The sequence below is a fragment of the Loxodonta africana genome, chromosome 15, assembly GCF_030014295.1.
Source record: "Loxodonta africana isolate mLoxAfr1 chromosome 15, mLoxAfr1.hap2, whole genome shotgun sequence".
Taxonomy (NCBI): Eukaryota; Metazoa; Chordata; class Mammalia; order Proboscidea; family Elephantidae; genus Loxodonta; species Loxodonta africana.
Genome location: NC_087356.1, coordinates 15,271,871 through 15,293,128, shown reverse-complemented (window position 1 = coordinate 15,293,128; position 21,258 = coordinate 15,271,871). Strand labels below are relative to the sequence as shown.

The 21,258-nt window shown below is 42.0% G+C and overlaps 1 protein-coding gene across 1 annotated transcript; it reads left to right on the top strand.

Moving 5' to 3' along the window:
- The first annotated feature begins 220 nt into the window (after positions 1 to 220).
- On the top strand, positions 221 to 15,300 carry CFAP97D2 (CFAP97 domain containing 2). The gene is made up of 3 exons (XM_064268614.1): positions 221 to 868; positions 14,132 to 14,212; positions 15,178 to 15,300. The coding sequence occupies exons 1-3, from the start codon at positions 761 to 763 to the stop codon at positions 15,298 to 15,300; spliced, it is 312 nt and encodes a 103-aa protein (XP_064124684.1). The 5' UTR covers positions 221 to 760.
- Positions 15,301 to 21,258: the final 5,958 nt, after the last annotated feature.

Genomic DNA, 21,258 nt, shown 5'->3' with positions numbered 1-21,258 from the left:
AGCTCGTTCAATCACGTCGTCTCCAAAATTATGCATATGGTTTCGACAAAAATAAAAGGACTCAACAAATATTCCAGCAAACCTTTCACTTCATTTTCTCAGGAAAAACTTATCCCAACCAGATGAAAGCAAAGGAGAGAGAAACGGCTTAAAATGGCTACAATTCTCTATAACTAATCCTCAAGTCGATTAGAAAACATCTTTCATGAAGATCTGCCACCTAAGCTTCAAATAAAAATATTTTGGAGTGGCCCAAGTTATTATAAATTATTTGAAGTAGAAAACAAAGGGGATAAGGAAGGCATAAAGAATGGCAGGGATGAAGGAGGGAAAGAAATAGAGAGAATGAGGTGGGAAAGAAGGGAAGAAGGGAGAACATGAAAAAGGAGAGAGAAAAAAAGAAAGAAAAGACAGAGGGAAAGAGAAGGACAGAATAAAGGAAGAGAAGGAGAAAAAGTTAGCTGGACAAGAAATTCTTTAACCTCCTGTATTCCTGAGTATTTCTTCCTCGGTAACTGGGAAGGGGTGTGAGGGCCGGTCATCAAAATGGCATTACTAAGCCCTTCAAGATCTCTTGAGAAAATACCCACTGGAACGGAAGAATATTCAATTCTTTGCTATTCTTCCACTTATTGTTTGAAAAGCCACCGTAGGCTATTCTCTTGCTCGCTTTCTTTTCCTCTGTAGCTTGGATGCCATGACAACCGCCATGTGATCTGCTGCAAACACAGCCGTCTCCAGGGCTTTGAAGGGAGTGGGGATGGTTACATCGTTTGAGATGCAGCGAGTCTCCCAACTGACGGTTCCCTGCGGCAGTAAGTACCTGCGGCACAAATGGGAGCAAGACTATCAAGACCACAGGAAAAAGGTAGGAAAGACCCTGCACCAGTACTGGTGATTTCAGTGCACAAGCTCGTGAAGGCAGAGCTCTCAGTCACATTTCACGTATGAGAATTGAAAAGAGGAAGGGTAATAAGCATGTCCATCCTGACAACAGTCACAGTTACCTCAGTCTGCCATCTCATCATCGTGGCTCTGAGACCAGACCACTGAGGGACTCTGAGGCCAGACCACTGAGGGCCTCTGATGTCCATCCCTCTGTCCCCCACCCCTGTCTATCCTTCCTTCTGTTCATTCCTGCTGTAGCTCTTTGGAAGGTACAGCTGCCAAGTTAGAGATTTCCAGCATATCCCTGACTCAGGGGATGTCCCAGGCATGTAATTGGGCTCCATGGTCTGAACCGTTGCTCTAATGTTTATACATTCTTGCAGAGTTGGTCATTAGTCTCAGCCACTGGGACTCCCACTGGGCCCTGGTGAGTGGCTTGGACTCCTCAGTCCAGAGAACCAGTCAGATCTGATAGGCGGTTCTGGGCCCAGCACCTTGGCAGCAAGAGGGAGAGAAACCAAGCAGAGCTAAATAAACAGATGTGCCATTCAGCCTCTTATGTGCACTGCTATCTAAATAAGGTGAATGTCCATTCTTTCTGCCAGCGGAACAGGCCTATTGTTGATACACATCGAGGTCACACACTGGCCTCTTTGAAAAATGGCCACTCTGTGTTCATCCCCAAGCTTTCCATTGTGTTCTAACCCTTTATAGTTATGACACGGGGAGCCGATGTATTGAGAGCTGAGTCAAGCCTTTTAAATTATGTATAGTTTCCTTCTCTGCTGCAGATAGACCATAGCTGGCAGAGCAATACCCTTGAAATGCCAGAGCTTTCCTTGGAAACCAAAATGTAATTTTATTTTTGGAGATGTAAACTCTATAGGTGTTTTTTTTTTTTTTTTTGCTCATTTTAGTGTCTTAGGGGCTAGAATAGTCCCTAGCATGAGATAGGTGGTTAATAAATACCCTCAGTTTAAGAAAATAACCAGGCTACACGTATAAGAAATTGTAAGATAAAGAAGATTTGAAATAGTCATGGCAGGAAAGGAAGAACTGATTGAATAGAGAAATTTAGTGGGATTGACAATAGGCATGAGGCTGCAGGTGTGGTTGGTAAGCATAAATTCAAAGTAGCATTAATGTATGCAGTTCTACAATTTTCCCCACCAATGCTCAGTTGCTGAAAGGAGTTGCTGAAACAACCCCACATGGGCTTATGGTGTCCAATGAGGTTAGGGAATTGATAATACCATCATGGTTAAAGTGAGCGACCATGGCATCTTAAGCAGGAAAGAATGAAGTGAAGACAAGGTGAGCTAATCAGGAAGGATAGGGAAGAGGATTTTATGGACTGAACGTTAAAATAAGGTCAAGGAATCCTGGTATCGTGAATCAAGGAATCATGGGTATAGTGGACTAAGGAGGCTAAAAAGATAGCAGACTGTGGGTGAAGAATGGGACAACGACATTCCCAGCTTCCGAGATGAAAGGCTTCCATATGACGATCATGCCTTGGGCATGGGGTTGTTGAAGGAGAGAGGAGAAGGTCACTGGGCATGAGGAGGTCAGGGAACCGAGCGTGCAGGGAACTTGGAGGGGTGTCCGCAAGGGTGTAGAAGTCATTCAGGACAAAGGCATGGGGTGAGGAGCAAGATTGTGATCCAGATGCCCATGGCCCCATTGAATGAGGGAGAATTATGGACTGGCCAGGAGAAGGAAGGGGTGAGGAAGACTAGGGGGTGATAGGGTTACTCTGTCTGGCCTGAGAGAGGAAGGATCAATACACCAGGGTAGAGAAGCAATGATCTGGAAGCAACCCTGAGGAACAAGCAGGACTCCTAAACCACCCCAAATTTCACCAAATGGCAAATAAAATTTGGATTAATAAACAAATTCTTTTCCCGTGTTAAGAAAAAAAAAAAGGGGAGGGGAATCAGCTTTTTGGAGTAACTTAGTTTATTATTGCTTGTCTGAGAAGCCCTGGAAATATAAGGATTTTGATATAACGGGGAGGAGAAACAAAAAAGTTGTAGTAGAACACTGTGCTCCAAAGCCTCTGATGGCTCCCTCAGCACCATCTGTAGAGTTAAGTACTTTGTCCTCAGCCTGGCATCTGGTTGTGTGTCAGCTTGGCTGGCCATGACTCTCAGTGGTTTGGAAGTTATGTAATGATGTAGTCTGGCAGTTATGTAATGATGTAATTATCCTCTATTTGTGATATAATGTAACCACTTCCATGGTGTGACCAGCCAATTAGTTGTAAGTGGAGTTTCCTCGGTGGTGTGGCCTGCATCCAATATGTTATGGACTTTCTGGCAAAGCTCGCTGGCTCTGCTAGCTCGGGATCCTGTATCTGGCTCATCATCCTCTGACCGCCAGTTCTTGGGACTTGAGCCAGTGGTCTGCCATATTGCCTGCGAGTCTTAGGATTCGTCATCTTCTGCAGCCTGTGAGCCAGGAGCCTGGCGTCTGACCTGCCAATCTTGGGTTCATGAGCCCCTGCAGCTACAAGAGTCAGGAGAAGCCTCCAGCCTGATGCCTAACCCAGGGACTTGGGACTTGCCAGCCTCAACGACCATATGAGCCATTTCCTTGAGATAAATCTCTCTCTCTACACATATATATATATGTGTGTGTATGTGTGTATGTATATATATATATATATATATATATATATATATATATATATATGCTTCACAGGTTTTCTTCTCTAGAGAACCCAGCCTAAGACAGCATTTTACAAAACATGAAACTGGATCTATTCCTCATACACTATACAAAGATAAATTCCAAATGAATCAGAGATTGAAAACTGTACAAGTACTCAAAGAAGACATGGGTGAATTATATAACTTGGGAGTGGGGGAATTTACTAACCATAACTCAAAATCCAGAAGCAACAATGGGAAAAGTTGACAAGTTTAGCTAAATTTTAAAATTGTATAGCATAAAAAAAATAGCATGGCAAAGAAAAATAAGCAAAGTATAAAAGTAAATATAAATTGGGAATATAATTGATACATATCAGAGACAAAGGGTTAATATCCTTTCTATATAAAGAACTTCTAAAAATAAGAAGAAAAACTCAAACAACCCCATATAAAAATGGACTCGTGATACAAACAAAAGTTCACAGAGAAAAAATTATGAACAGCCCTTGACAAGATGACCTTCACTTATAATTGAGAAATGAAAATTAAAGGTACACTTTCATACCATTTCTCAACTATCAAGTAGCCAGAATTGCTGGTAGTGCTCTGGGGAAAGAGGCACTGTCATACAATGCTGGTAGCATGCAAGACACAGCCCTGCGAGGGAATGTAGCAATATCTCATAAAATTACATATGCATTTATCCTTTAACCCAGCAATTCCATTTCTAGGAATCCATTCCAAAGCTTCATTGGCAAAGATATGAAAAGAAATTGCATAAGATAGTAGTTGCAAACTGGAAATAACCCAAGTATCCATCAATAGGGGACTGGGTGAATAAATTAGGGTTTTTCATACAATGGAGTAGAATACATCGGTAAAAAAGGAATGAGAAATAGTTCTACATACTTCTATAAAGTAATCTCCAGAACTTATTATAAATATTGTGAAATGAAAAAAAGCAAGGTAGAGAAAAGTATGTAAAATATCCCATATGTATATATATATATCTCTTAAAAAGTAGAGATGAAAATGTATACATATATACACACACATACACACATATATATATGCTTATATTTTTAGAAATGGAAGGATAGTTGTAAAATTAGAATTGTGAATAGGGAATAAGCTGAGGGGGATGGAGATAGAAGCTAAACCTCTTAGAAAAAGAAGTTGCTTTGCAGATTTGACTTTGAAGTCATAAAAATATTTGACGGCTTATAAAACAAAATTAAATTTAAAAAGCAATTCCTAAATATTGAAAATAAAAGGAACCTAAGTGCAGTTGTTTGGTGTCACAACCAAACTAAGTGGGACTATTTCCCTGTCTTTAAAACTCAGTATTTTGTACATTTGTAGTGAGACACTCTAATGACAAAACAATAGCAAAAAAAAAAAAAAAAAAAAATTAAGCTATTTTCAGTATCACATTAGTGGTGGTAGTGTGGATAGTATGAGACTGTTGATTGTATGCCTTGTGTTTCCTGTAAATTGGCAGTTACAGATGAAGGATTAATCAGATTCAGGTTTGATTTTTAGGGTGGGATAATTTATTTGGTGTCATTGAGAACTGGGAATTTCAACTCGATAGAAAGGCAGTGCAGATGTAAGATCAATGAGGCTAACTAAAAGGAAAAAACCAACCAAAATCGGTTGCAGTCAAGTCGATTCCAACTGATAGCGACCTTGCAGGACAGAGGAGAACTGCACCACAGGGTTTCCAAGGAACAGCTGGTGGATTCAAACTGCCGGCCTTTTGGTTAGCAGCCAAGCTCTCAACCACTGCGCCATCAGGGCTCCAACTAAAAGGGCAAGTAGTCCTGAATTGGAATTGGAACCAGTATGAGCTCTGTCCACTGAAAAGGCCTGCAAAAGAAACAACGACAAACTCAGCAGTAATCAACACTCCTAGCACTAGGATTGTGGTCTCTAAATGCCATTTTCCACTAAAAGGAACCAGGGTTCAGTTGATCCCAAGTTGGCACTGGAAATATACAAGATAAACCTGGATCATCTCGTCATACCAGAAGGCAAGAAAGCTATCAAGGTGACTAGAATTGTGTAAAAAGTACTCAGGAATCAACTGAAAAATGTTCCCACTGGCCAAAGCTGAGACAAGCTAAACATCAGTAAGGAAGTTAATGGCAATGAATTCAAACACTTCAAATATGTTTGAATCTTTGACTTCCTAATGATATTAAACAAAAGTGCTTCATTGGTCACCTTTGGAAGATGCTGTTACATTGTACTTGGTAAATAAAGGGAATCAAGCACCTATTCTACCAAGGATAAGTCCTGTAGAATTATTCCAGTTAATAGATGCAGAGGGTATGATAGAATTAAACCCACTGCCGTCGAGCAGATTCCGACTCATAGCAACCCTATAGGACAGAGTAGAAGTGCCCCACGGGGTTTCCAAGGAGCAGCTGGTGGATTCGAACTGCCAACTTTTTGGTTAGCAGCTGTAAGTCTTAACTGCTGCAGTATCTCCATTTTTTAAACCCCTAGTCAAGTAATAGATCTACGATTATTCACTGCTGCTAAGAACTAGAAATTTGCACCACCTAATAAAACGTCACAGCACCACTTACGGTGTAGTTTTGACAAGAAAAAAAAAAAATTAAACCTGAACCTGATTAATCCTTCATCTTTAATTGCCAGTTTTTAGGAAATATCAGACATGTAATCAGCAAAATCCCAACTGTAAGAAACTGTACAGGACAGATTCTCTGGTTTCCTCAAAAGAAAAGATTGGAAGAGGGAAAAATGGAGGGAGAAACTATAGATGAAACTGTAGATCAGGCTTCAGAGCTGTATCAACCAGTTGTAATCTATGGATCTTTTTACTTGGATCTCAATTCAAACCAGCAAACTGTAAAATAAAACAACAAAAAAGGTAATAGGACAAATGTGATCAATGTCTGAACATTTATTGATATTAAAGAGCTATTGTACTCTTTTTGATGTGATAATGGTATTGCAACTAAGCACGTGGCTGCTAACCAAGAGGTCGGCGGTTCAAACCTGCCAGCCGCTCTGATGAGACAGATGTGGCAGTCTGATTCTGTAAGAATTTCAGCCTTGCCAACCCTATGGGGCAGTTCTACTCTGTCCTATAGGGTTGCTCTGGGTCGGCATCAGCTTTATATCTTTCAGAGACATATACTAAAATACTTTAAGATGAAAAAGATATGGATTTGCTTTACTACAATCTTAGACGAGGGAGCTGAGCGTGGGGTAGAGAAGAAGCCATACTGACCGTGAGTTGGTTTTGCTGAAGCTAGGTAAGGGTTATATGAGAGTTCACTATAGTCTTTATTCTATTTTTAAGCATCTTGGAAGTTTTCTATTGCAAAAAGTTTAAAATACATAATTTTCAGTGAAAAAAGACTGGTAATTACAATAAGATACAATTTACATAAAACTAAAAACACACAACATAATACAACATATTGAGTACAGGTGCACTCAGAGTGGTAAGAATATAGAAATGGGGATGGGCCAGATACACACGGACTTCAGGGTGGGGGTTGTTTCCGGGGCGGGAGGAGGGGAATGGATCTCAGCAGAGATAAAAAGTACAACTATGACCCTTTTATTTTTAAAAATCTAAGATAAATATGACAGAATGTTAGGATTTGTTACTTCTTGGTGGTAGGCACGTCACTGTTTGCGATGCCCATCTCAGTACTCCTCCGTGCATTTGAAATGTCTTACAGAAATTACGTGGTGAAGAAACTAATGGAATTCAGAGGGGAGGGAAATCAGTAAAGTCATAGGACGCAGCTATCTTGCTGATTGCTTTTCATTAATCAGTGTCATAACAGAAATTCAAAGCAGGTTTCTAAAGTAAAACAGCGACAGCCCTCTCGCCCCTCCACCCATCTGTGAGTCACCAGAAGAGCCAAATAAATGCCACCACCATTTGAGCGAGCACAGGGCGCCTCTCTAAGACTTGAGACACAGTTTGATGGCTGCTGGCATTTAGCTCATGTGCCCACTGGCACTGCCTCAAGCTTCATGTTGGTTCAGAAAAGCCCATTCACTGCCTGTTTGCAATGGGTTTGTGATTTCTTCTGGAGTTCTTTAGAAGACGCGTTAGGATGCAACTGCCATGCAGAACCTTAATGGATCGGAAAATTTTGGTTTGGATTTGTTATTTAAAGACTAATCCCCTTCCTGTATTTCGCCCAGTGCTATAATTCTCAGCCATTCTTCCCTAAGCCCTCCAAAAAAAAAAAAGATGATATCCAATTTAAACCCTGCAGCTACGCACCAGACTGTCTCCCAGTATATTGAAGTATGAGTCACCATCAAGCTTTGGGATCATCAAATTATAGAGCTGGAAGGGCACTTAAGAAGTCATTTTCTTGTTCAACAGGAGAAATGATGCCTAAGTCATCCAGGACATGTTGTTGTTTATCTTATCTGACAAGATATCATCAGAGACAGAGATACCATATTTACCCTTGCCAGCTCATACCACTGCTTATTTCTGTACTTCGGCTCAGTGTTCATGCCTTGTACTTCCTACTGCATTCAATCATTTTGTCAGCTCGTAGATATTAAGCATCTACTATGGGTTTATATGCCAAGAGCTTGGTTAGCTTATGACTACAACCAGAGCAAGGTGGATATAATCCCTGCCCTCAGGGAGCTTGCACTCTAGGGGGTGGTAGAGACCAGTAAACAGGCAACTCTAAAATAGGGTGATTAGTGTTGTTGTAGGAGGAAAATGAGGTCTGTCGGGGGCCCACATGGAGCATTGATGGTTCAGTGGTAGAATTCTTGCCTTCTATGTAGGAGAGCTGGGTTCAATTCCTGGCCAAATCACCTTATATGCAGCCATCACCCATTTGTCAGTGGAGGCTTGTGTGATGTTATGATGCCGAACAGGTTTTAGCAGAGCTTCCAGACTAAGGTGGACTAGGAAAAAGGGCCTGGTGATCTACTTCTGAAAATTTGCCAGTGAAAACCCTATGGATCACAATCGTCTGATCCTCAACTGATCATGGAGATGGAACAGGACCAGGCAGCATTTCGTTCCATTGTGCATGGATTTGCCGTGAATTGGAACTGATCTGATGACGGCTAACAATACCAACAACATGGGAACCCACAGGAGGTTCTAACAGACTTGAGGAGTCAGGGAAGGAGGTAACTTTCAAGCTGAGACTCGAAGGATGAGCAGGAGTTGCCAGGGGGTGGAGGTGGAGGGTTGGAAGGATTGTAAAACCCACCCATACCTTTGGTCTCTCAGTCCCCTGACCTCTTTATCTTCAGTGACCTTCTCCTCTATTCTACATCAGCTGCCACTTTCACACTTTGTAATAACCTGTAGTTGCCTTGTCTCCAAAATCATCAACCTTCCAGGCTGTCACAGTCCTTCCCTGTTTACAGCTTGCTGGTTCATCCATTTCCCCTGCAGTGTGATAAACTTTTATATGGCCTTTCTAGCCATGGTCGTGTAGCTTCCACCAAATAACCAAATCACTGGTGGAGCTATGCAAATGAGGTGCTTGTGGTCCACCAAGGGGATTGGATAGCTTGCTAATCATGCAAATAAGGTGCATGGTACCCTTGTGGGGGTGGAGCCATGCAAATAAGGTGTATGGAACTCTAATGAGGGGATTTTTCAGTTTTGCCATCCTGTTAGGCATAAAATGAACCATCCCAGAGGCAAGAAGAGGGGACCTGACTACCACCGAGAAGAAAAGATGGGAGCGGAGCACATCCTTTGGACCTGGGGTCCCTGCACTGAGAATCTCCTAGACCTAGAAGACAGAGAGAGAAGACTGTAACACCAGAGGCAGCACAAGACAGCTAGAAGCAGCAGCAGAGAAACGGCAGCATCAGAACCAGAAGACTGGTACCAGATGGTGCAGTGGGCTTCCCAGCCCACAGAGCAAGGTGGTTGCAGGTGGTGTGCTGATCCACAGAGCAAGAGAGCTGAGCACCTTTAGGCAGGAGGCCTCCTGGCAGAGTTGGTTCCCCTGGGCACTTGTCAGCAGAGATAGGCTCCCACAGAACGAGAAAGCTGAGCACCTTCAGGCCAAGGCTTCCTGGTGGTATGTAGTGCCTCCAGGCACTTATTGGTAGAGCTCACCCAGTACGCAGGGCCATCTAAAACACTTGCCCAAACAGGGAAGAGGCTGGGCCAAGGGGCCAAGGGCCAGAGAAGTCGCTGTTTATATTTTATTTGATGTTTTCTTTTGTTCCCTTCATCCTCTCTGGTCCTTTCTGGTTCTTTATTTTGCTCTTTCACATTGGAAACTTTCCTCAAACACCTCATGTGTGAGGCACTAAAAAAAGTGACTGGGAGCTCTGGGTCCTAGGTTAATCCAGCAGTGAGCTGGCATTTTTGTTGTGGGAACTCCCAGGTATCAGGATGGGTTGGTCTTTTCTCCAGGGCAATTCAGCATCTGTGGAAATTTCTTGCTTGGAATGTATATGACTTTCCAGGAACAGAGCCAAGAAGGAAGGCTCCGAACCTCACCCCAGTGCTCAGCTGTGCTCAGCTGTGTCTTGTCCAGAGCCTCTCAAGTTCCAGCCAAAGAAGAAACTTCTGATATCTTCTGAGGGGAGAGGATTAGTCACCTGGCTTCTGGGACATGGTAGGCAACTGCACATCCCACAGCTCTTTGTAGAGATTCAACAAAGCCCCAAGCTCTTGGCATCCCCCCACTGTACTCTGTGGCTCTTGGTATCTCTTGGCACTGAACACCTCAGGGGTTCTTTGGGATGAAATCAACCATTTCCGATTGGCCTCTGCCTTTGCAGCAATCTCTAATTCCTACATCAGTTACTCCTCCTCTACCTACTCTCCAAAACTTCATTATATTCTCTCACTCTCTCTGGCCTCATCTCCCATTCTTTTTGACCTAGCAGATTAATACTGTCATTAATTATTATTATTTTACAATATTTTTAATGGAGCTTAGGGATAAAGTCGGGATAAGCCAGGCGTGTCTGGCTTGCAATCTCAGCAAGTTACCTAAACACCCAGAATCTCTTACTCCTTCTCGATGAAGTGGATATAATAATACCTGGCTCTCAGAGGTTTTATAGGGAGAAACTGAGATTATGTTTGTGAAGCTCAGGCAATTTGTAGGTGATGAATAAACGTTAACTTCTTTGTGTTCTACCCCATTTCCCCATATCTCTCTGGTCATATTTTAGGCCCATTTCTTTTCTTAACTTTTTATTTTGAAATAATTTCAAGCTTAGTGAAATATGAATAGTACAGAGAATTCCAATCCCTTTGTACCTTTTTTTAGGTCCCACTCTCTCTCTCATTCACACACACACACACACACACACACACACACACACGCACAGGAGAAGAGAATTACTTATTTTTTCTGAAACATTTAAAAGTATGTCATATGTATATTCCCTTACTCCTTAAATACCTCAGTGTATATTTTCTACGAACAAAATCATTCTCTTACATAACCACAGTAAGTTTTCAAATTCTAGATGTTCGAATTTGATACAACACTTTAGCCTACAGCCTGTGTTCTAATTTTGTTGCTTGTCCCAATAATGTCTTTTATAGCGTCCTTCTCCCAGTGGAGAACCTAGTCCAGTACCACATATTGCGTTTAGTTGTCATGTCTCTTTATTCTACCTTAACCCAGAACAGTTCCTTAAACTTTTTTCTGGTCTTTCATGACGTTGACATTTTTAAAGAATACGGGCCGGTTATGTTATAGAATGCTCCTCAGTTTGGGTTTATCTGATGTTTTCTCATAATTAAGTGCAGATTTTGCATCCCTGACTGAAATGCAACAAAAGCGACGTCACATCCTTCTCAAGGTATCAAATCCATAAGTACATCGTATATACCTGCCTGTCATTAATCATCTTAATTTTAATCATCCAATCAAGGGTTTGTCCAGTTTCTCTACTGTTGATAATTTTCTCCTTGTAACTAATTTTTTTTTTACTAATTAGCACTCTATTGGGAGACACTTTGGAAATCCTGGTGGCGTAGTGGGTAAGTGTTATGGCTGCTAACCAAAAGGTCGGCAGTTCAAATCCACCAGGTGCTCCTTGGAAACTATATGGGCTAGTTCTACTCTGTCCTATAGGGTCGCTATGAGTCAGGATCGACTTGATGGCAATGGGTGTATGGGAGACACTTTAAGACTATTCTGCTCCTCACCAGACTTGAGCCCCAAGATTTAACACCCAGTGAGGATTCTTGCCCAAACTAATCTTTACTATCATAGTTGCAAAATGGTGGTTCTTCAGTCTTGCCATTCCTGCTACCTTTCTCGACTGGCATTTTACTGTAAGGAAGAACTCCTTTCTCCTATTATTTAATGTTTATAATAGATAAGCAATAACATCAAATAAGTTGGTGCATTCAAGAGACCTCAGTCAACGATAAGCTCTACAATAAGGCAAGTTAGTGTTATATTTTAATAACAGTATGAATCTCAAATCCTTATATCCAGCCTGAACTAATTTACCTTCTGGGTATTTCCAGTTGGCTATTTCAGATTAAATATGTCCAATACAGAATTCACTGACCATTCCCCCAAATCTACTCACCATCTTTATTCCTATCTTGGTGTTAGCAGGTATCAAACCTGGACTCCTAGAAGCCATTCCTCACTCCTTCCTTCTCCTTTCACTCTCACCCCAAACAGATATGCACCTCAAGTAAGCCACGACTTCTCTTCATTTTATCTCCTACATATCACTTGCATAACCTCTGCTCACCACCCCAATTGCCACGGTCATAATTCAGGTCCTCATCTTTCCTCCCCTGGTTTACCTCAGTAGCCTTGCCACTGGTTTTCTTGCCTCCAGGTTTGTCTTCTTCTACATAAACAGTGACAGAAGTGATCTCTAAAAGGTGCATTTGATACATCCTAGTTTGAGGAGTAGTGTCTAGGGTCTTAAAAGCTTGCGAGCAGCCATCTAAGATACTATTGGTCTCTACTGGTCCAGAACAAAAGAAAAAGAAGGAAACCAAAGATTCAAAGATGAAACTAATCAGCAGGATAAATAATCTACTCAAACCATGGCCTTCTCTACCCTGAGACCAGAAGAACTAGATTGTACCTGGCTACCAAGACTGATCATTCTAATCAGAGCCACAATAGATAGATTCTGATAGAGTGGGAGAAAAATGTAGAACAGAACCTCAAATCCAAAAAAAACAAACAGAAAACCAGTCCTATTGGACCTGTTGAGACTGAAGACTCCCTGAAGCTATTGCCCTGTGATATTCTTCAAACCTTGAACCAGAACTAACCACCGAGGTTACCTTGTAGCTAAATAATAAATTGGTTTGAAAAATGATAAGTGTCACCTGTAAGTACTGTGTTCCTTTAAAAAAATCTCCTATATGAGACCAAATGGGCAACCTTTACTTTAAGACAAAGATGAGAATGTAAGGCGGCAGGGAAACTAGATTACTGGAAATGGAACAACCGGAAAGGAAATAGTGAGAATGTTCACGCATTGTGAAGAAGGTAGCCAATGTCACCAAACAACTTGTATAGAGATTGTTGAATGGGAAACCTAAACCGCTATGTAGACCTTTTCAGAAAACAATAAAAAAAAAAATTTTTTTTTAAAGCGTATTTGATCATGGCACTCTGCAACTACGTTTCACTGGTTTCCCTTCACTTCGGGGACTAAGTTCCAACTCCTTCGTATGTTGTGTGAAACTTTTCACCATCTAGCCCCTTTTGCCATCTCTATACCTGTCTCCCCTGCATCTTCACATTTGTTCTGTGCCATCCCCAGACTGCTGGTATGGGTTTTGAGTTCCCAGAATGCGTATTGCCTATACTATAATTTTAGACAGGCTTCAGACTTACTCCTCAGCTGGTAGAGGTTCTTAACATTGTAGCTTTTCCAATTATTAGCTAATAAATCCCAGTAGTTAATGATCTATGACCATGTATCAAAAATATGAAGGGATTCCTTTCATTTAATTGTGGTAACTATACATGCAACAGATCATTTGCCGTTTTCACATTCTTCGCCAGTAGCATTCAGGGAACAAGAGGACTCCTTTTGAGTGTTAACATTAATACCAATGGGCCTCGTGGCTAGTCTATCACATTTGCAAATATAAATTTCTTATCTTATTTGTACGTTTTCTAATAGGCTACTCTGCAGGGAATATTTTGCGGTTAATCAATGTTTAGGGCGCTCATCCTGAAAGTATTGCTGGAGGGCTCAGCCTGTAAAGTGAGGCGGAGACAGGGACATTATTCAGTCTAAAAAAGGCCTCTTAGTAATACAGTGCAGAATAGAAATGTCACCTTGCAGTTAGTATTTAATGAATTCTCACTCCGTACCCACTTAATTCTCCACTTTAAAATGACATGTAGGCTCATTTTTGAGGGCTGCCTGGTTCCCTCCTGGGAAGATTCTGATTCTCAATCAAATCACAAGTCTTTTTTCATCATTTTCTGCCGTGGGCTGGAGTCTTTGACGCCATCAGTAGTGATCTATAAAGGTTCCCAGTGCTAATAACCCAGGAGCTCTACAATCTAACCTTGCTTTAATTATTTGCTAAAATCCTACCTGGGGCCAAATGGTTTTGCTCTCTGCCATAGGTCCAGAATGCCAAGCCCCTGGTGGACAACCAGGCCCCACTGACTTTCAGCCACCTTTATCTGAAACTCAAGAAGCTGAAGGTAACTTTTTTGTTCTATCGCTACACTAATGTAATAGCCAACTAAGAACATGGCAGCTCAAAAACCCAGGGAAATGGAAAAGCCAGGCCCAGTAAGGGATAAACAAGATACTCTCCAAAGACAAGATGCAATCTAGGCACCCAATTAACCTCATCTTGTCCCGAATAGAGATGATTGGTAATTGCTCCAGAAATCTTTCTCCAGTCTTCATGTCACATCTGTCATGCTCGGCAGAAAATGAGGAGAGAAGAGGGGAGGAGTTTATGGGGGCAATTTATACAGTGCGGTTATAGAGTAATTAGCATCATTCCTTTAAACTGGACCGTTTCTTAACCAATTCAGAATGTTTATTTCTTGAAGTTGAGGCCGTCTGATGAGAGTAAGACTCACATGGCTATGCTGATAGTACTGCCCCCAAGAGCAAAATACTGTGTGGTCTTTGTGCACCTATTAAGCAATAAGATTATAAATGGAAAGAGCAAAATCAAAGTCACCAGTCTTGAGCAAATCAGCAGATTAATCCATTTTAAAAACCTAAAGCAAGAGGCATACTGTATACGCTTTTCCCTGGGGCTCAGATATTTTCTTCTGAGCAGTAGAAAATATCTCCCTTAAGATATGATTTCCTCTTCAGCGTCACTGTCACATGTCAGAGTGTTTAAGGCTCTCCCAGTCTTACAAGTTATCTTATCATCCTCGTTGTTACTTCCACTCCCGGTGTGGAGAATTTGGCTTCACCCTAATGTATTCCAATTCATAGACAAGGGAACCTGAGTCTGCATTTGTCACAGTCGTTTCTGAAGACTGCTACAGCAGCACTCGCTAATATTTAAACAAGACGATGTTAAAACCCACAGCACGCTCACGTTGAAGATGGAAGATTCGGGGGACCTTCTTAAGTATGCTGCAGAGTAACAGTGCAGCAAGGGGCTGGGGCTCCTGAAAGGCTCTGTGTCTGTCCGCAGCTGGAGGAGGAGCGGCTGTCTGTCATCGACAGGGACAACCGCCTGCTCCTGGAGAAGATGTCCTACATCATGCGGACCAAGGGCCTGACTGACAACAGAAATGACTACCAGCACAGGAGGTAAGAGTCAACCCTACCGCCATTATCCCCAAACCAGAGGAACCCCACAGACTGCTGTGCCCCAAGGGAGGTGGTTACAGGGTCTGGCGTGGAAGAGCTGTCTATGAACTAGAGTTGAGGAAAAACACGTCTCAGCCCTCTCTCAAGAGAGCTGTATGGGGAGAGAAATGTCCTTTTCCTCTGTGGTTCATGAATCGCAGTTTTACCTGAGACCTTCAATAAAAAAGGGGGGGAGGCACATAATAAGAGCTAACATTTATTGCATGCTTACCAGGTACCAGAAACCCTGGTGGCTTAGTGGTTAAGTGCTACGGCTGCTAACCAAAGGGATGGCAGTTCGAATTCGCCAGGTGCTCCTTGGAAACTCTACGCAGCAGTTCTACTCTGTCCTATAGGGTCGCTGTGAGTTGGAATTGACTCGACGGCACTGGGTTTGGGGTTTTTTTTTTTTTTATTTACTGTGTACCAGACACTATTCTAGGCCTTTAAAATCGTTGAGTTCATTTTATCCTCACTATAACCTGCTGAGGTAGGTGCTATTGAGGTTCTCATTTTACAGACAGGCAAACTGAGGCACAGAGAGGTGACATAACTTGGCCAAGGTTACAACTGGGAAGTGGCAGAGTACATATCTGAACCAAGCAGCTGTGTTCCAGGGCCTGTGCCCTCGAAGTTTTCATAACTTCCACAAGTAGCAAACGGTTTTTGTTTTTCTGCAAGCAGACAATTTTGGCCCAATGTCTGTCTGAAAAAGATACCAAAGATCATATGGGAAATAGTGACAGATGTCCAGAAACAGCCACTCTACAGCCTGAGATGCTAGTGCTGCTTTTTTTTTTTTTTTATTGTGGTAAATATATATATAAACATTTGCCATTTCAACATGTCTTACATGTACAATTCAATGCCATTAATTATGTTTATCGTGTTGTACAAACATCACCACTATCTGTCTCCAAATTTTTCCATCACCCTTAAGCTATAAACTGGTGTTGCTTTTTCAATAACCCCAATTCAAAACCAAAAACCCATTGCCATCCAGTCAATTCCAACTCATAGCGACCCTATAGGACAGAGTAGAGCTGCCCCATAGAGTTTCCAAGGAGCGCCTGGCAGATTCGAACTGCTGACCTTTTTGGTTAGCAACTAGCTCTTAACCACTGTGCCACCAGGGTTTCCATAACCCCAATATTTCTACCTAATATGCCCAGCAGAAAGTGAAGTCGATTTATTTCTGCCTCTGCGTTAAGGGAGAATAGCTGGGTCTTCACAGTCTTTAAAATCACCTTTTAAATTCATAGAGACAGTTATTAATCCTAAAAGCCCCTCCTCTCCAAGGTAAAGCGCTTCTCTATCTCCCGCCATCACTAGAATATGCTTACTAGTTAGATTGTTGTCCATTCCCCTTTAAATGCAAATTTCAATGGTGACTACGATTGACAATCATAATAAAGTTTTTTTCTTCAGAAGTGCTTATCCTTTTCATATCTTTAGCCTATACCTATCTCCAAAAATCTCAGAAAATTTTCAGAGTCTATAATAAATTAAAATATCTGACCCTTGGTTAGCTGTGAGCTTCAGTTGGCTTCACTCTGGAGGTGTTTTTTCTTTTTATTTTTTGAGGAGAAAATGGGGCTAGGGTGTCTGGAATGAGGCCCCAAGTTTCCTGTTGTCGCTCACTCTCCAGCCCCTGTTGTATTAAAACCTGAAGCTATGGGTCGAACCCTCAAATTTTCCTGGGGTCATTGATGGTAAATCTGAAATCCCGTTCTGCTTTAAAGAAGGGCGTCTTAACCTGAGTATAAAACTGCTCCTAAGTGCTGCTTGTTGTAAAGCTGTAATTTCAGGCAACTCAATCCCAGGAAGGGGGCTAGACAAGCCCTCCTACGAGGCGAGAGTCTCCCCTCTGCTGCCTGGAATTCCTCCTTGAAAATGCAAATTCCCGAAGGCACAGCTGTTCATACCTGGATGTGAATTCACACAGGACTTTCCTCTGGAAAGCCCACCCGATTTCTGTCACACGGAGGAAATGAGGGAGGAGGGAGAAGAGGAAGCAGACAGATCATTTTGGATGAATGGAATGAGAGGCCTGACCTAGGGAGGTGCCGGCCAGTGGCCAGTTGGAAGGCCAAAGGAAGGCCCCGGGATCAGATAACGGGAGCTGGAAAGAGCCAGACACCAGGAAGTTTGAAAACAGACACGAGAGGAGGCCAAAGGCCTGTCTTTGAAGTTTTGCCCACAGCTAGTCCTGTGCAAAAGTTCCTGAATAGTGCAAATGGTTAACGCACTCAGCTGCTAACTGAAAGGTTGGAAGTTTAAGTCCAACGAGAGGTGCCTCAGAAGAAAGGCCTCCCGATCTATTTCCAAAAATAAGCCATTAAAAACCCCATGGAGCACAGTTGTGCTCTGACGCACATGGAGTCACCATGAGTTGGGATTGACTTAAATTTATTTTTTCTGTATTTGACACCTACTTTAGCAACATGATGGAAACTCTGATGGCGTAATGGTTAAGAGCTACGGCTGCTAACCAAAAGGTTGGCAGTTTGATTCCACCAGCCGCTCCTTGGAAACCTTATGGGGCAGTTCTACTCTGTCCTATAGGGTTGCTATGAGTCGAAATCGACTTGATGGCATCAGGTTTTTAGCAACCATGAAAGCCAGGTGCTTTGCTCACTTTAAAAAAAAAAAAAAAACATAAAACCTTACAATAACACCAAAAGGTAAGTGTTACCATTCCCGTTTCAAAGACAAGCAAACCAAGGCTCTGCCTTCTGCCCCATCCCTAACCCAGACTGCTTAGCTCTAAACCTGATCCCTCCACGATTCTGTACTGTTTCTAGATGTTAATTTCTGCTTTCCTTGGAAGTAACACCTTTTCATCCGATACGTAGAGAATTGTCAAAGCTTTTTAAACAGAGTTACTCAAAAAATGTCACTGAAGTCAAGGCACCTGTTGGTGTGAAAACTGACTCAGTCCTTAGGTGTTAGAAAAGAACGTATGAGTGGCACTTTTCATTTAGACAAAGCCGAATCCAGCAAAGTGCATCAGCTCCCTGACGAAAAGACTGTCTACTTGTTTACACCTTGAGCCTGGGACCTAATGGGCCATTAATACATGTTTGTTGAATTTGTGAATTAACTGAAGATATAGATTCTAAGATTTTGATGCTTCAGAGGCAAATTTCAAAGCTTTATGAAAAAGAAAATTGATGTTATTTAGTATTGATTATTCACTAACTGTGTGCTAAGAGGAGTCAAATGGACATTTACAACACGGTGGCTATGCCTGGTTGGCTTGTGACTGAATGGATGAAAACAAATCCAGGAATGGAGGAGTTGAGGACCTAAGCAGGAGATGAGTCACTGGTGGGCCTGGGCTCAATGAACAGCACATTGTGTACAATAGTGAAAATGTGTCTTGACACTTAGAAGTTATGGCAAAGAGCCAGTTATCCTGCCTGAACTGGAGTCAACATATACCACAGATGTGTGTCCACAGACGTGTGTTCCCTAAACAACCAAAACCAAAACCACTGCCGGTGAGTCAATTCCGACTCACAGCGACCCTACAGGACAGAGTAGAACTGCCCCATAGAGTTTCCAAGGAGCGCCTGGTGGATTCAAACTGCCGACCTCTTGGATAGCAGCCATAGCACTTAACCACTACGCCACCAGGGTTTCTGTGTGTTCCCTAGGTGTTGTAAATTTTCAGAAACTTCTCTTAGGACGCCAAGATTAAAAATCAGGGGCTAGTGGGTTGGAGAGGGATGCTGGTGAGGAGTGAGCTTTTTGGATCAGGTGGACATGTGAGACTAGGTTGGCATCTCCTGCCTAGAGGGGAGATGAGAGGGTAGAGGGGCTTAGAAGCTGGCGAAACAGACACGAAAAGAGAGAGTGGAGGGAGAGAGCAGGCTGTCTCATTAGGGGGAGAGTAATTGGGAGTATGTAGCAAGGTGTATATAAGTTTTTATGTGAGAGACTGACTTGATTTGTAAACTTTCACTTAAAGCACAATCAAAATTAAAAAAGAAAAAATCAGGGGCTAGGATAGAAGGGGGTAGAAATGAGAGGCCAGCCTTTCTGAAGAGTGACCTGGAATGTCTCCAAGTACTGTGTAAAGTTACAAAATACCATTTGGCTTTGTAGATCCACATGAAGACAAGTTCCAAGGCTCTGCATGAAGATACATTGGGTGGACACCTCAAAGTTGGGTTGACTCAGCTTGCAGCCATAGAAACCTGATAGGGCAGCCATGGAGATAATAAAGCTGTGCTTTGCTTCTTCCATGGCTCCATCATCCCCCTTCTGCAATGCAATAAGCACCCGAAGAATCTATTGAGCCTGTCTCCCACATCCATCCATTGATCTGGCTGCTTCTGAGTTCCCTCCCTCATAGTGCCGCATGTCCATAGTTCTGAACACAGCTTCCCATGTTGCAGACCATCTCATTGTCAACCTGACTGGGTTTTTAAAGCAATCAACGACTTCCATGCTGCACATGTGTTCCCTCTTCCAGGCACTTATCTTCGCCCAGCTCTGGACAATATATTGTAAATAAAGTGTGGTAGCTACATATGTCCAAAATTAAAAAGAATTCAGCTTTATGGCCAGATTGACAGCACTGGAGTTTTGGAGTAAGGTGACACCCAGCATCCCTCAGCTAATGACCCATAACAAAGTGATGGTAGAAGTGGAGTGTCTCCATGTGATTCGTCTAATGGAGACACTGCAAGAATGTAATTAAACAATGTTTGTCAAGAATGCACCAGTTTTCATGCGAAATAACAAACGTTGGCGAGGATGTGAAGATATTGGACCTGGTGGGACTATAAAATGGTGTAGCTTCTGTAGAAAACAGTGTGGTGGTTCCTCAAAAAGTTAACCACAGAATTACCATGTGACCCAGCAACTCTACCCCCAGGTATATCTCCCAGAGAACTGAAAGCAAGGACTCAAACAGATGCTTATACACCAACGTTCATTGTAGCATCATTCACAACAGCAAAAGGTAAAAACAACCCAAGTGTCCAACAGTTGAATGGATAAATAAAAGGTGGTATGTACCTACAATGAAGTACTATTTAGCCATAAAGAGAAACCAAGTTCTGACACATGCAATCATATGGATGAACCTTGAAAATATTATACTGAGTGAAATAAGTCAGACACAAAAGGACAAATAATACTGTATTTGTCCCACTTACATGAAATAATCTGGAATAGGAAAATGCAGAGAGACCAAAGTTTACTAGTAGATACCAGGAGCAGGCAGGAGAGGGAAATGAGGGAGGGGGGATTGCTTATGGGGCAGAGAGTTTTCATTAAGGGTGATAAAAAAAAATTGGAAATGGGTAGTGGTGATGGGTACACAACAGAATGGGTATAATTAATGTCACTGAATTGTACACAGAAAAATGGTCACGATGGCAAGTATTTTGTTTTATATGTATATATATATCCACCAAAATAAGATAAAAAAAAAAAAAGTGCATTAATTTGGAGCCTGATAACTTGCTATTTCATTTCTTGGTTGACTTCACTCTTTAATAAAGAACGTTTGCCAAGTTAACTCTCTATGTTGAAGGAAAGCAGCTCTTTTTCAGGGAAAACTTGGCCATTTCCAGAACACTGCGAGGTAGTTGGCTCCAATAGTATAGATAAATCTAGCTAGCGAGGTAGTCAATAGCTATGAGAGAAAATATATGACTGACAATTGTGTGTAGGTATTTTTTTTTTTTATACAGTTGCATACATATATACCCTTAATTTTCACACTTAATTTTGTTTTTGAAGGTTTTACTGAGATATGATTGGCATATCTCAGTAAGGGGTACAGTTTGATCTTTGACATACAATTACAGCTGTGAAATACTCACCGTAATCAAGACAGTAAAAATATCCATTACTCCCCAAACATTTTCTCATGCCCGTCCCTAATCCCTCTCTCCCACCACTCTCT